Source organism: Acipenser ruthenus, chromosome 56, assembly GCF_902713425.1.
Source record: "Acipenser ruthenus chromosome 56, fAciRut3.2 maternal haplotype, whole genome shotgun sequence".
NCBI lineage: Eukaryota > Metazoa > Chordata > Actinopteri > Acipenseriformes > Acipenseridae > Acipenser > Acipenser ruthenus.
This window is the reverse complement of record NC_081244.1, coordinates 2,908,509-2,925,466: the sequence shown is the minus strand read 5'-3', so window position 1 is coordinate 2,925,466 and position 16,958 is coordinate 2,908,509. Positions and strand designations below refer to the sequence as shown.

The following is a 16,958-nucleotide window of genomic DNA, read 5'->3' as shown; positions in this document are numbered from 1 at the left end:
CACAATTCAATAAGTACAGCTGTAGTTCCACAAATGAGGATGGCCAAATAAGCCCCTGACAAGGCTTACCATATGACTTAATGTACACTAGAACAGTGTGGGCAGTTCAGGTTTTCAACTCACACCGCAGTGCATTCTGGTAAGTATAGTCCTGCTGTGAAAGGCAGCTGAGCCAGGTAAAACGTGCCAGAATGCATTGGGGGAGTTGAAAAGCTTGGCCGTGCCGTATCCCTGCTGTTGAGTGTCTATTCCAGTCGCACTCTCCTCCACGGGGCTAGGCCTTGCCGCATCCCTGCTGTCGAGTAGACCCTGCCGGCTGTGTAGGCCCGCCCACCTCGGTCAGTCGGGCCTTGTAAACAAATAGTGTGCTCTCCCCATTACTATCCACGCGTTGCTGTCTGCTTAACTCGCCCACCGCGGCTTCAGGTGTGTTACCACATGGTTCGGGTAGGCACTCTGCGTAGCAGCCTCTCCGGTGCTGCGGTACCACGGCGCACGCATCGCCCTTGATACTTAGATATCTCCGGGGGTCCACAATAAGGTCCTGCAGTGGGGCCCATCTTCCTCTTCCTCCGCCACTGCTGTGGCGTGTTCCTTATAGGAAGACTAGGGTACCAAATATTAGTGTCTGGCACTGAAAAATAAAAATTGACATATACATTTTAGTATAGCCCATTGTCCAAATGGAAACAGACCTGTCACGTGTTTGTGTAATTTGGGTCACTGCAGCACTGCGTAATCCGTCATCATGACCCACTAAAATATCTATTGCAAAATGACTCACAAAGCACATTGCTACCATCATTTGCTTTGGTGAGCTCCCTGTGGTCCTGTTCCAGTACCGACATTCAGCGCTAGCAGTGCTTTGTGAAAAGGACCCCTGGCTGATTCTGTTGTAAAAAGAGCATGACTTTACGCTGAGATGTTAGCTTGCTGTAAAACGTTGTTACTCTCAAATCTTCAAAGCTCTGAGATTTACGTTTTTGTACAGTGCTACCGAAATAACATTAAATGACCATTTCCACCGATCAAATGCAAGCTGTTAAAAGTATGAAAAGCGATTCGAAGACAATGTGTAGTACTCCTTTAAATATCTGTTTAAAGCAAACATACATCAGTAGCCTATTCAATACGTTCCTGCTTCACACTGTACCGCTGTCAGTGTATTTATTGAAAAACGAAAAAAACAAAACAAACAAAAAAAACTGGTACATAAACTGGCACATGCATTAAAAGACTTACAAATGTATCAGTTTTTGACAACGTACCATTTTTCTGACATTACAAGGGTCACCGGTTATCATGTTGCCAAGAAAATAGGAAAACAGACAATAAACCGTGGTAACCTTACCAGGGAAGACCAATCCCGGTCCTGGAGGGCCGTTCCACGCCAGGGTTAACAAGTAAATTTCTTACTACCGTAGAGAAGTTGAAGCGTTGCTACAGTCCCTGCACGTCCGTTGTTAGTAGAACATACGAACCAATTTCAGAACGAATGCTGTGTCAGACTCAATCAATAGAGCTGCTCTATTATTTTCAAAACGTCATGTACACAGATTCATTCCTTTACAGATGCACAGCATCAAAATACATTATTTGGGAATCTAATAGTCCAAAATGGTGTGCACTGTAAATGTTAATCACGTTATCACAAACATTAACCTTCAGATAACACTAAAATAACTAACAATTTATTATTATTATTATTTATTTCTTAGCAGACGCCCTTATCCAGGGCGACTTACAATTGTTACAAGATATCACATTATACATTATTTCACATACAGTTATCCATTTATACAGTTGGGTTTTTTTACTGGAGCAATCTAGGTAAAGTACCTTGCTCAAGGGTACAACAGCAGTGTCCCCCACCTGGGATTGAACCCACGACCCTCCGGTCAAGAGTCCAGAGCCCTAACCACTACTCCACAATTTATGTGTATAACTAACGATAAAACGTTTTATTATAGACAACATAACATTATCCAAAGGGACTTGATATAACTTTCTGCGTTGCACTTTCTATAGGCTATTCTGTTTTCTTCCTTGGTTCTTCTTTTGCAAGTAAGAAATGTATCCATTTTTGATCTGGGTGCAAACACCGAAAACAACTTCAACGAGCCGCTATCGCTGTCAATTCAATGCAGCCGCGCTTAAGAGTGTGTAGGTGGTTTATTATTGTTCATTTATTTGGCAGACGCCTTTATCCATGGCGATTTACAGATGTTACAGGGTTACAATGCAAGATTAATGTATGATCATTTTGAAACTATAGTCAGGCTGCTAAACAAAATGGAATTATGCATGCACAGTGATTTAGAGATAATAATATAAAATACCGCTACGGTTTTACTACGGTAACCTTTCATAGGGGAAAGACAGATTTGAAACATGTTTTTGTTATATAGGCAAAAAGGAAATGTTTGGTTTTGTGACACACTGTAAATTGTGTTCGAATCCAATCCTAAGAACATTTCGTGATAAGCGGTTCTCTTGATATTATTTACCAGCCAATCAGAAATGAGTTACTCAAGGCGGGTTAAAATGATCGATGCGCACACTATCCAATAGCATTCAACGTTCTCTTAAAGGTGAGGATTGAAGCCAGTAAGAGAGGAAAACATTGGCGTGAGGGAGCCAGGTGGAAATGGTTGATAACAGTTACAACCAATCAGGGGCACAATAGGAAACGCTTCCAAACGTGTTGACCAATGAGTTATTGGACCCCGCCCCCCCACTTCCTCAGACGTGTGCCCCGCCCTGGATGTTAGCCATTTTGTCTGGAGACCCGTTTTGCTGAACAGAGGCGGTTGGTTATTTTAGGTTTTCCCATTTACTTATTTATTTCACAATATTGATTTTTTTGGGGTCCATACCTGTGGAAAATACGTATAATTACGTTAAGTAAAAGGGTAAGCATGTCGTCATCTTAATCTTGTAAGCATGTTGTTTATAACTGCGTTTTTAGTAGTTGTTTGCAATGTCTTCTCATCTAACAAACGTGACTTGTGTTGTTGTTTTAATGCGCTTTTTTTCACAATATTGCACATGCAGCAGCGTTCAAACTAAAGACATGTTTACGAACACGACACTGGTCGGAATCCCTGTATTAAGTGCGGTACGTTTCCAGGTCTTGTACGTACGGCCATGTAATGCACGTTTACGTGTTTTTTCAAACTTTTTTTTTTTTACTTTTACTGTACGTGGTTTTTTCATTAAACAGAAATGTGTCATTTTACACAGCAGTAAGACCAGCGTGTCAAAAATATACATCGTATTTAACGTTTGCACGATTTATAAAACAAGTCTTAAAATATTCGTCGTGGAATTTCTCAAAACCGTCGCGGAGTAGCTGTACGTGCAGGGCAGGGGTTACAATGCGCTCCTTGGAAGTACTTCTGACTTACTGTACACAGCACTGCCCCTGAGTGAATCATTTTGCTATTAATATAATACAAATCAATACGGGTACGGCTGATCTTGAGCCCTATTCACTGTCCACAATACAGGTATTGTCAGATATACAGCCAACCCCCTTCCCCCCACAAGTACAGTACTCTGCATTTACATGATTAAACTCGACAGCTGTATTCTGTTTCATCAAAACAGTGGCAATGAATGCTAGCTCCACTGATATTTTTGCGGTGTGGTTAATAATGTGGACTTAAACAAATGTAGCAAAATAAATTGTCCAGAAAAAAATAACAAAAAAATAGGGAGAGTTGTAGTAACATAATATGTGAACCCAACAAAATAAATACATTTCTGGCAGAAATATTCCATAATTATATGTGGACACTTTCCAAAAGGACAAAGGTTGCGATGTTGCAGAATTCACAGTTAAGACTTGTTTTTGCACCGAGTCATTCAGTTCATCCTCTTTCACAACAGATTTGAAAAGATTGAATCCCAGTAAAGATTTTTAAAATGTGTATTTAGTTGTGCTGAATTAAACTGAACACGTCAGACTGAGCAATCATATGTAGTGACATTGTAACTAATTCAAACTACATTTTAAAATTGGATTTTAAAACCTTGGTCACTCCTTTTAAATGTAATTAAGTGAATCTAAATGAGTTTGTTTTTTGTTCGTACCCTTATGTGACTATAGGGCAGCAGTGTGGAGTAGTGGTCAGGGCTCTGGACTCTTGACCAGAGGGTCGTGGGTTCAATCCCAGGTGGGGGACACTGCTGCTGTACCCTTGAGCAAGGTATTTTACCTAGATTGCTCCAGTAAAAACCCAACTGTATAAATGGGGAATTGTATGTAAAAATAATGTGATATCTTGTAACAATTGTAAGTCGCCCTGGATAAGAGCGTCTGCTAAGAAATAAATAATAATAATAATAATATAGATCCTGTTGCATTGTGCTATGTCTGTAGTTTGAGAGAGATAGGTGCTTGTTTTTCAGGGCGAGTGAAAGCAGGGTGTGTGGATGGTGTGTCGGGGTTTGTAGAGACGGGTGACCTGCTGGAAGCAGCTGCCTGAGGGAGGGGATGGAGTACGAGAGACGGTAAGCCATTGCTGCTGTGTGGGGTTGAACCCATTCAGCGAGCTTACATGCACTCCAGCTGTTTATTATTTTCACAACAGTACGGTTCTAGCGTGTCAAAATATGTATTTAACTTTTTCAGTATTTATCAAACAAGTCAAAATATTCTGCTGCCCCTTTCATTCAGAGTGAATCATTTTGCTGTTAAAATAATAAACGTCAGTATGGGTTAGTATCCTCTGTACTACAGTATGCTGCATGTGAGTAAGTGTATTCTGCATGTTGTGTGCACATGGTATGGAATAAGCAATTTCTCTAGAATTCCCTGTTTACGTGTAATATGAAGCGATGGTTGTGTGCAGCAGTGGAAATCTCATGTTCCCAAATGAAGTTCAGTTTGCATGCAGTGTCTTCTGGGAGAATTCCTCCAACATGCTGGCAGGACTCTGAATTGGCACAAAAAGGGCAAGGCCAAAATGGCCTTCAGTTCATTACGTTTGAAGAGGGCACCAAAGCCACTAAACTTCAGTCAAGGCCATAGTGTAGGGTGTTGTGTAAGAAGGGCACCCACAGCAATGGCTGCTGTTAATTTTGAGCCCTGTGCTGCTTACTGCACCAGGGATTCCGCATACTGCTGACATCACGTGCAAATGCAGCATACTTGTATTCACAATATGTGGAATATCCTTTTTTTATTGTACAGAAGTATTCTGCACATTCAGTATGCAGAATCAGAATTTAAAATGCTTGCAAGTGTGCAGATTGTACATCAATAAATCACAAAGCTGTGTTGCACTATACAGTGTATCATAATAGAAGCACAATGCTGCCCCTTGTAGACCACCGATGAGGAACAGAAATGTGATTCGTTGTTCTCAAAGATTTGCATAACATTTCTACACTATTGCATGTGTCATTGTGATGCGCAAGTTCCTTTCTGTTATCATGAAGCGTTTTTCATGTCAGACATCCCGAAGCTGTGATCACTTGGACTGGGTTGCACGAGCTGTGCTTAAGTTCTTACTTAGCTTAGTTAAAGCATAAGTCTTTATTAACATTGATTTTACAGATTACTAACTTTTCATGGTTGCAACAGCTATGATAGTTATAACTAAGACTAAAATGTACGCATACCTTTAGGGAGGTGTAAGCTGTTATTAGAATGAAAATACAAGATGAAACGGCAACTTTTGCTGCGTGAGCTTCTCTTTGAAGATGAATCTTGCGAGACCGCATACACATCTTGATAATTATAGGACATCCTTTTAAATCCTATTAGATTCTAAAGTTTCTTATAGGATTTAATAGGATTAAAAAAAAAAAAAAACTAAAACTTTGTTTTAAATTTCAGTATTTTATACCATATATATATATATATATATATATATATATATATATGAATATAATGACATACCTGCGATTCTTAGTACAAAATATTAGTTGTCTTCTGTCTGTCACGGCTGTCTTGTCAGCTTGTCTGTCAGAAGTGACAGGGAGACAACTCTGGGAGAAGCTGCGGGAATTATTATTTTTTTTAATTGTAACTTTAATCGTAACGTACGTGTGCGTGCGTGTGTGAGTTAGTTATACATAAGATGTTATACATGGAAGTGGGAAGGTTTAAGATGTGAAGTACAAACAAAAAAAGTTTGCCCTCAGCATCCCGGTTCACAAAAAGATGCTGATTTTATTTTAATCAATGAATCTCTAAAACGAAACATTCTAAAGATTCCCATTAAATGATTTGTTTATTTTCAGTAGTTAAAAGGTCCTGTCCATACGTGTTTCTTCAGAGTTTCGATCTGTATAACTGACAAAACCCTCTGAAATATCCTCACATGTAGTTGGCTACCGAGCAGTGATGACATCACTAACTTAGTATCAACCACTCTTCGTGATAAACTAACAAAAAGTATTGTCTTAAGTACATGTGGTGCAACTGAAATAACAGAGTGTTTCTTTATAAACTAACAACAAAGTCCTAAGTGGAATCTTTGTTTTAACTGATGCACAGCTGGTGCAACGGAGCCCATGATCTGAGTGATGCAAGGTGCATCTTTGAATTTACTAGCCTGAGATTTGACCTGCACTTTTGCGTCTTACTTGTCTGCTTTGAATTACAGACTTAGCTGTTTGCTATTTAGCGTCATTGTTTTTAGATGCCTACATAACGTTTTGCCTTAATACTTCAGCTTTCCCAAAATGGAGTGTTCTCTCCCAACTAGCCAGGGTCCTAAAGCCCCAAGGTATTATTCCTGCCCCATAATATTTATTTTAAACCAAACTTATTTAAATGTCCCTTATTTAATACACCATTATCATTTACACACCTATTAATTAACCCATCTTTAGTTTGAATCCCCAAAACTTTACATTATTTGATTTCCTTGTTCACCATCCAGTTGGTTTACATCAGGGGTTCTCAGACTTGGTCCTGGGGACCCCCTGTGTCTGCTGGTTTTCATTCCAACTGAGCTCTCAGTTACTTAACTATATCTTTAATTGAACTAATAATTAGCTTAATTACACCTTTTTACTTGTTTTCAGCTCTTAAACAGTTGCGGATTTCAAGTTACTTATAAAATGTTATAGCTAACTTGGAATCTGCAACTGTTTAAGAGCTGAAAACAAGTACATTAAGCAAATTATCAGTTCATTTAAGTGTGTAGTTCAGTAATTGAGAGCTCGGTTGGAATGAAAACCAGATGACACGGGGTCCCCAGGACCGAGTTTGAGAAGCCCTGGTTTACATTGTCCTTTCACCTTTTCTTAGTTTCCTTTAACCAGTCCCTCACAATATCTGTATATAAGGGGTTTTGATCTTGGCATTTTCTTTTAATCGATTAATCCACCAATTTGGACGAGTAATTAATCGATTATTCACATCCGTTTGCTATAATATGCAATTGCAGTGAAAGACAACTAAAAGTAACATTTGGTATTAATGTTATTTTTTGCAAGCTTTTACTAATGACACCTAATGTTTTACAAGCAACTTTAATATGACAGTAAATGGAAATGTTTACTTGCATGTAATGTGAAGTTAGTCAAAACAAGTCTTTTAATATAATACATAACTGTGCCATACGTTGCTGTATATTAGCAGCGGTGCTACGTACAACCAATACTGTGAATATGTTGAGCCGTTTTTCGTATAAACTTGAAACTAACAGGTATTTTATTGAATTGAGTGCCGTTTTATTTTTGTTTCATTTAGTTAGCTGAATATGCCTTAATTAAGACTTCGACTTCATCTGTAGCTGTAAATGTACTGCCATGGCACAGATTTAAACTAATAGAATACATTGTTTAAAAGAAAAATCAACGACAAGGATGATTAGATAAACTCATAGTACTGTCGTGAAAGGAAAGCCCCAAAGAGCAAATCTTGCAAGTTGTCTCTTTTTCCTTCCTTTCTTTTCCCAAACATTTTTTGCTGCGCCCTCTTCAAAGGTTTTTTTCTTTTGCTGCCTCCTAATAAGCAGTAAAATAAAAAGTATAATCTATATTTAAGATGGATACAGATTATTACAATCGCTATTCGTAATTGCATTAACTCCAATACAAAAAAAGTCAATTATTAAAATGCTGCACTCTCGTTTTCTCGTTCTTCATTCCGTTTTTAAATGAGAAAGTAAGGACATGGAGGATTTAAAGCCCATTTAATTTTCACAGGAAAACCCTGTAAACGAAACAGATTGTACTATTATTTCAGTGTTGTTATTACAGTATACCTGTGACTAGTCTTTAAATAATGTTAATGCAATTATGAATAGTAATTGTAATGTTTGTGCAGCTTATTTTTTATTATAACTATTTAAGATTGTATTAAAGATTTGTTTAATAAAACGTTGCACCTCGTTTGCTCGTTTTCTACGTTCTGCACGCAGCAAATCCTGTTAATTTTAAACTAAAAGCTAAGCCCCCTCCTCCCTATTTATAAACTGAAGCTGTATTTAAATCTAGATTATTTTATTTGTTGACAAAATGTATTTGATATTAAAACCCACCGCCACTACACTTTCAAATGAAGGAGGGCTGGGCGATAGAGGTGCTGAGCTACGATAGGTCTGAAACAACACAAGCTCTGTGGACGGGGTTGGTCAGATTAAACGTGATCCCTGCCTGGCTGGATAGTTGATCGAGTCAATCATCCTGGAGACCCACCGAGTCTGCCATTTACCGTGGAGCGTTTACAATTGCCAGGAAGTCAGAAAAAAGTATTTTACAGTCAAGTCTTGGCGCCCCCAAATAACCTGAAAAACACTGTTCTGAGCTATGGCAAAATGTTGGGTATATCTCCCTGTAACCCGTTTGCCACCGTCTTTTAAAGTACTAACGCCATCTTTCTAGATTTCCTTCTCACGCCGTGCTTTTTGCTACAGCACGTGGGGTAGACTAGATTAATCAAGCAACGATTTATATAGCGCCTTTCATAGTGGACCACCATCACAAACTGCTTTACAGGTAGGCTGTGAACTGTGCATTATATGCAGAGTCACTTACAATAGGACATTACAAGGTAGTCTTAGTCTATTATAAAAAAGAAAATTTAATGCACCTCAAGATTGTATTTTGTCTATTATTCGTACTGATAAAGCAAGGAAGACGTTACTTGGATCATGGCAAAGTTATAGCTAGCTGTTTGCTCCAGTTTATTTTTTCGTAGTCAGAATTTTGATAAAGTAATAATTATCTACTGATTTATGTGTTCATTTTAGTGTGGGTGAAACCAGGGTTAACGTTATAACAAAATAATCTCCATGACAGATTAAATTAACATTTTATAGACACTGAATAATCTTAATATACTGTTAGGACACTGCCTGTTTATGTTATAAAATTGTAATGTATTTCATTTTACTTTTGGTCTATAAAATAAACTTCATACCTTGAAGTTGTATCCACGTTGTTCTGTACTGTAGGTATTTGTACTCTACTGTCCAATACGATTTGCATTGTGGGCCTCGTGCGTATCTACATGGGGCCGTACAAACCGCAGTCATCTGTTGGGAAGCTCTATTAGCAGTGGTTTCATGAAAGATACTAATAATGTATGTGTTAAAAAAAAACGAATACCAGTGATTATGTACGTGTTCACTCAAGGTCGGTCATAAACTGCAGCGTAAGGTATCAGAAAAATGCTACTGCATAAAAAAAACTAGTAGCAAAATGCTACCAAATATACGTTAACTTTGAGCATTGATAATATATACAGTCCATATAAAAATGACTACACAACATTTTCAAGAAGCCGGGTACTGTTTAAGCAAACGTGCTTGCCTTTTTTTCTGTCCCATGAGATTCTGACATGCTCTAAAGCAGCATAACGCGTTTTTGTCCCAGTTGGCTTTCCATAGAGATCACTATGCGTGCATGCGCATAATCTGGTTTGTTTACTTTTTGCTGTCTAAAACTTTTAAAATGAGGCTCGAGCTGCTGTGTTGATCCTGTGTGTGTTTTATTTTTTTTAATATTAATCTCACATATCACACGGAGCTCTTTTTCATTTGCCATTTTTTTTAAACTGTTGCACAAATTCTGGTGAGGCGGTATATAAGTGCAAGGTATTTTTGTCATTTGTAGCGAATACGAACATCTGATATTTTTGTTTATCCGAATACATGTAAAAAAATGTTCGTTCTGATATTCGGATATTTGTTCTAGCACTAAGCTAAGTAAATGTCAGTCACCATGTGGAGCGCTCTGTTTATTATGGATGTTTGATTTTTACTGCCATCAGTAACTCCATCCACAGTAAATTCAGAATGTTGTCATTTCAAATGGTGAAGCATTGAATGTGTTTTTGTGGTACGGCAATTTTGTTTGGCATAATTATTTACATACCACGGCTTTCTCGTCCGGTTCCTCAAAATACTTCTAAACGTGGCTTTGCTTCGTTCTTTTGTGTAGAGATGCCATTTTATTAAACATATATAACAAACCAGAAAAAATGCTCGTCATTAACTTTCTTACCTCATGGACTTGATACCGTACCACTCCTACTACAGCATGAACACAGAGTGCACCAATCAAGTGCCAGATCGACCAAGAATAAACCCTGTGCCAGTGTCAATCTTTCTGTTGCACCAGTTAGAAAAGCTATTGGAGGCAACTGCCAAACCCCTTCCTTTTTATAATATCTGCTCACTGACTCCACAGCAGTCATGCGACAGACTGACTGTGTATGATGATAATTTACTAAAATTTAATACATTAAAAAATACGCGTTCTGTGAAATTTGTCACATGACCGGTTATACGTCATATAATCAATGTATATTATTCAACGTTTAACCTCTACTTTGGTTTATACGTTTTTAAACATTTATAATTCCCATCTGTGACAGGTTGGCTGAGTGGTCTGATGTCAGACAGAAACAGGAACAAAATACTGACACCAGGCACTGCAGTTCAAAAGAAAGAATCGGCTGGCCGCCGTTTTTATTAACAATTAACAAAAATAAATCAAAGGCTTGAACAAAAAAACCACTTGCTCACAGAGCGAAAATAAAAAGGTTAAACGGAACAAAATCACGAACACAAAGTATAAATAAACTATACAGGTCAGGCTGGGCAGTAGCCTTCACTGATCCTGTATGTTATAATTTAGTTTCGTTTTCAGTTTCGTTCCTCTCGCTCTCTCCTTCCAACACCCACCTCGAATGCCGAGAGCTGCAGGCTTTTTATATCATGGCCAAGGGGTTTAACTAATTAGTAATCATCCTATTACCCCTCGGCCACAATCTGCACGGGTTTATTAATTGTGTTGTGGATGGGGCTACCCATCCACGCTAAACAAAACAATCGGCTATGCCGTCCTAATACAAAACAATAACATATGGCGCTTCGCCGACATTGATACCAGAAACCTGTTTGCATGCATTACTCGGGTTGATACTGTGCACTTCCTAGGTCACCACCTGGAGACACTGGTGGCAAAGCATGTCAGTCATTAGGAGAAGCAGCTACTTGGTAATGTCAAGAAATAAGGATCGGAGCGAATTTCAGTCTCCAGGTAAAATCACCTAGGAAGTGCACACAAACTGAGAGGTTTCAGGTACCAGATAAATTATTATTATTATTATTATTATTATTATATATATATTTTTTTATAACTGAACATGCGAGAACTACATAAGAGAAAGAGAAGTGCAGACCAACATACTCAATTATATCATTAGCTAGAACCCTTTTAAAGCTGTATTAACTTTAACTACCAAATGCAATGTCAAAACCCTTGTAAAACACTGGCATTGTTAAACCTATTGGTCCTTATTCTTAACAATCTTGCGTTCTTGCATTCTCATTTTAGATTTCACCTGTAAATAAGTGATTTGCAAAATACATCCTTTCACTCAACTTAAATATACTTCTGCTGTTTTGAATCGCACTTTGCTTATATTTCTGTTTGTTTATAGCTCCCAAATGTAATTTAGTTCCAATTTTTTGTACACACTTTTGTGTGCAATATCTATGTATCTCAAAAAAAAACAAACCTATGTATGCATGGATTAATACATGCGTACCACACTTGTGTGTGCGCGATAGATAGGTATTGCACATCAGTGGGAGCTAGAAACAAACTCAAATATAAGTCTGCATTCTAAAGAAATTGAGTACACAGGCTAAACTATGGAAGATTGCAGTAAACAGTTTTAATAGTAAGTACAAGCTAAATGTAATTCTACCTTGCAGTGTAACAGAAGCGTGCTCTGCATCTGTCTTGGCTACCCTGCAACTCTTTTACTTTTGTGATTATGATTTACAGCAATGACCAGCTTGTTTTAATTTGAGAGCACATTGAAAATCAACGCATTGTAGCGTTTGGCCCCTTTGTGCAATTAACACTTTTTTCCCCCTAAAGATTTATCTGCTGTCAAAAATATTAAGGACAAATAAAGGTGTTAGACCAGTGTATTTAATTTTCAAAACAGTTTTCACTGTCTTTTCCATATACATTAATATAAAATAGTGATGGCGGACTTCTTATGATGGCTTTATGATTGGTTACAAAAATCCCCAATATGTTGAAATTAAAACGGTTTAATTAATAATATAATTGGACTCCATATAAATCAGCTGTTGGATATCCTGTTGGTTTGCATTGATAAAGCGCAGACTAGACTAACTGTGTGATTGTTTTTTTTCTTTCCCCTCCCTTGTAAAGCAGTCTCTCTCTGACTAGGGGCGGCCGGGGAGACCGCATGGGGCGCTACGGCAGCGAGGCTCCGGATCACGACTACCGAGACATGGACTACCGGAGCTACGGGCACGAGGACCTGCACCGCGACTACGAGGACTTCGAGAGAGAGGAGCGAGGCTTCAGGAGGGAGAAGAGGGGGAGAGAATTCGGCAATGCACTCGCAGCCGCGGCGTTCAGCAGGGAAGGCCGCGCTTTCCGGCGTTTTGCCCGGGAGGGCGAGCACCTAAATGAGTATGACTCGTACGCGAGAGAGGAGCACGCCCAGGAGTTCGATGTGTTCCAGAGGGAGGAGCGGGTGCTGGAGTATGATGGCAGGCTCAGGGGTCTGCGGCCATTTGGCAGAGCTGGGGACCCCCTCCCCCCTCCTGGGAAGTATAGAGATGAGGAGGGGTACGGGACTGTCCCAGAGTTCAGGGAGAAGTACAGCTCGTTCGGGAGAGGAGAGGGCAGCCGTGGCGGTGGTCGAAATAGTGCCCCTCCAGTCCAGGAGGACTACAGCACACTGCAGAGGGAGAACAGTGCTGGAGAACAGGTCGGGGAGTACAGCGGTTCTGATAAACCTGAGGTGAGTGTTTCCAAGTGCGTTGCAGGGTTAGACACTGGGTGTGTTAAGTATCTTAATTTTTCCACTCGCTCAGATCACCGATGAAAACTGATGATTAGGGGCAGTGGAACTGAGCATGCCTTTAAGTGGGTTCTTTCACCGAGTGACTCAGTTACTTAACGCACTCACTAACACTGGCCTTTCACCCAGTCCTGGAGTTTAGAACTACCCTCCATTGAGCTATGCTGTTTAAATGACTTGGTGCCCTATGCAGTTTACTGTAGTATAGCGTTTGTCTGATAGCACTATGTAACACAATTTTTGTTCCTGGGTAGTAAGTGTTTTTCCTAATTGCTTATGCCTCAAAAGTATAGAAAATGGCTATTATTCCCCACAAACTTTGCTTTTGTGACCAGACAGTGATATTTTGAAATGTACCTATTTCCAATGAGAAAACAGGCGAATTTATGTCTTTTCGTTCACATAGTCAGAAAAAAAACAACATATGAATCCAAATTAACATGTATTTATACTAAAGTAATACAAAAATGACTACAAAAGATTTAGAAGTGAGTAGTTTTTCGAGATTTACGATTATACTGTAAATGACTTTCACGAATCAGCCCCCAAATGTATATCCTGGTGGAAGCGCTCGCCTTGCTCCTCCGAGTACGCTCCCATGTTCTCCTTGAATTTATTAAGATGAGCCCATTGTGCCGTAGTTCTTCACCAGAGTCTCATCCAGCTCCACTATAGTTTTCGGCCTTGTGATTGCCCAGGAAGCCCCGAACCACTGCGACAAAGCTGTTCCACGCCGCTTTCTCCTTACTAGTGAGCTTCTTGGGGAATTCATTGCACTCCAGGATCTTCTTTATCTGTGGTCCGACGAAGACACTGGCTTTGACCTTTGCCTCAGACAGCTTAGGGGAGAAGTCTTGAATGTACTTGAAGGCTGCTGACTCCTTATCTAGAGCTCTGACAAATTGTTTCATAAGGCCCAATTTGATGTGCAGTGGTGGCATCAGCACCTTCCGGGGGTCCACCAGTGGCTCCCACTTGACGTTGTTCCTCCCCACAGAGAACTCGGTCCGCTGTGGCCAGTCCCGCCTGTGGTAGTGTGCCTTGGTGTCCCTGCTGTCCCAAAGGCAACGATAGCAGGGAAACTTGGTAAAACCACCTTGGAGACCCATCAGGAATGCCACCATTTTGAAGTCTCCTATGACCTTGATGCCATCTCAGAAAAATGCAGATATGTATCCACTTAGGCAGCTGGAACTAAACTGAACTGGTGGGCTTAAGGCCCCTGTATTTATACTACTATTTATATTACTAGAAAGTTCTAGAAGTTACTCCAAGTTTACTCAGCACTGAATCTATCTGGAATGTTCTGGAAAATAGGTAAATTTCAAAATATCACTGTCCTGGTCACAAAAGCAAAGTTTGTGGGGAATAATAGTCATTTTCTATACTTTTGAGGCATAAGCAATTAGGAAATAACTTACTACCCAGGAACAAAAAAATAAATAAATTGTTACACGGTGTAGATGGCTGTTTTAGCTTCATTTCAGGTTTTTAATGACATTCAAGAGACTTCAAGGACTAGCTACACAGCTGTGGCTGTAAGTTTTGCATCACCCTATAGAAAAAACATTTTGCCTCCAAGTCGAATGAAACTTGCTGAATAATGTTACATTAACATACTGAATTACACACCGCTTTGTAGTTTTCCATATACAGCAATCCGTCGTGTATCTGCTCTAACCGTTTATCCGCCATGGTCAAGTTCTTCAGCAATGTCATCCACATGTAGGGGACGTACGGCATACATCCTCACATATATCAGACTGTCCCGCAGGCTGTGAGAGTCCCATCGTTTAAAAAATGTGTGTGTGGGAGGGTTTAATCTCTAGAAATACGTGAACGGTTGATCGGTTACGTCATTTAAACAGTGGATGATTGACATCTAAATTAGCCTATAGGAATTATCTGTGTTATTTAGTCTGGAATCCAAGAAGTCGAGTCAGCAAACTAAAGTCTGTATTATACTGCAGATCGTGCTTTGATCTGATCAACTCGTGATGGCTACAACATTTAGGGGATCCAAGGAGCTATTTAGGCAAACTCGATCTTATTTTCAACAGTTATTTTCAGTACTAAACAATCACTATTGATTGCTGCAAGCTGTCCTATTTTGTACTACACACAATCTAATACACAGTGGTTTGCAGAAGCATTCACCCCACTGCAAAGTACTCCACAACACTTTCAAATGAGACTTTATTATTATTATTATTTGTTTATTTAGCAGACGCCTTTATCCAAGGCGACTTACAGAGACTAGGGTGTGTGAACTATGCATCAGCTGCAGAGTCACTTACAACTACGTCTCACCCGAAAGACGGAGCACAAGGAGGTTAAGTGACTTGCTCAGGGTCACACAATGAGTCAGTGGCTGAGGTGGGATTTGAACCAGGAACCTCCTGGTTATAAGCCTGGTTCTTTAACCACTGGACCACACAGCCTTTACATGTAGAATCTACACAAACTACTCCACATTGATAAAGTAAAAAAATGCATATAGAATATAAAGTAAGATTTACAGAGAAAAACAGATTAATCTCAGTTGCATAAGTATTCAACCCCTTTGCTACTGCAGCCCTAAATCAGCTCAGGTGCAAATTATTTGTTTGAAAGGTCACAAAGTTAATGAAATGGTTTCAGCCTGTGTGTACTCAAAGTGGTTTAACTTGTAGATAATTTCCCTCAGGTATATAAAGACTTTCAATCTGTAACTCACATAGTGATCCAACAAAGCAACCAAGGAGCTTTCGAAATAAGTCAGTGATGAAGTGGTAGAGAAGCGCAGAGCAGGAGAAAAGTACAAGAAAATTTCAAAGCGCTGATTATCCCTCTCAGCACAGTGAAGTCCATCATTAAGAAGTGGAAGATGCATCACACCACCCAGACACTACCCAGATCAGGTCGCCCTCCCAAACTGAGCAGCCGGGCAAGCAGGAAACTGGTTCAGGGTGTCACTCTGAAGCCAACAATGACCTTGAGAGATCTGCAAATTTCTGTGTCTGAGATGGAAGTCAGTGTTCACACATCAACAATAAGCCGGTCCCTACACAAAGCTGGCCTGTATGGACGGGTGGCAAGAAAGAAGCCATTACTCAAAAAGCCTCATCTTAAATAAAGCACATATGGAGATGGTGAAAAAGCATGTAGATCAGGGGTTCCCAAAGGTGGGCGGGAGCATTCTGTGTATTTTTTTAATGTTAATAGTAAAAAGCAGGCGCCGGCGGCAGCTGAAACTAGAAAAATGTAGTGTAGCAAGGCAGTGTTGGCGGACTGTCAATCAAAACTGAAATTAGCAAATAAGAGCTAACAGATTGCCTGTAGAGCGAGAACTCTCACAGTAGGCAGTGTTAAGGTCATGTGAACGCTCTGCTGGCAGATGTAAACTGTGTTCAGTATTTTATAAAATGACATGTCAAATCCACTCCAAAAGAATACGTTTTGCAAAGTATAAAGAACAAAAAAGGCAGCTACAGGAGTTTGAATGTATTTGTACCGATGCTGGGATGCTGTTTTTTTCTTTTGCAGAAACATTTTCATACTAACTTTTGTACTTGATAACATTCATTTAAAAATTCAGTTGATGCCTATGATGAATACGTTTTTGTGACTAATTAGCTACAGTATTAACATTTAA

At 39.5% G+C, this 16,958-nt stretch overlaps 1 protein-coding gene across 7 annotated transcripts in view; it reads left to right on the top strand.

Moving 5' to 3' along the window:
* Positions 1-2,760: 2,760 nt before the first annotated feature.
* rbm10 (RNA binding motif protein 10) overlaps positions 2,761-16,958 on the top strand; it is a 66,623-nt gene continuing 52,425 nt past the window's right edge. For 3 of the 7 annotated variants that reach the window (XM_034006966.3, XM_034006963.3, XM_034006961.3), the window contains exons 1-3: positions 2,763-2,912; positions 4,414-4,515; positions 12,664-13,264. In XM_034006966.3, the coding sequence (XP_033862857.3) occupies positions 4,499-4,515; positions 12,664-13,264 (618 nt within the window). In that variant the 5' untranslated portion in view covers positions 2,763-2,912; positions 4,414-4,498. Of the gene's footprint in view, positions 2,913-4,111; positions 4,212-4,413; positions 4,516-12,663; positions 13,265-16,958 lie in introns of all 7 variants that reach the window. The other 4 variants (XM_059017418.1, XM_034006962.3, XM_034006964.3 and 1 more) reach the window with 4 other exon arrangements.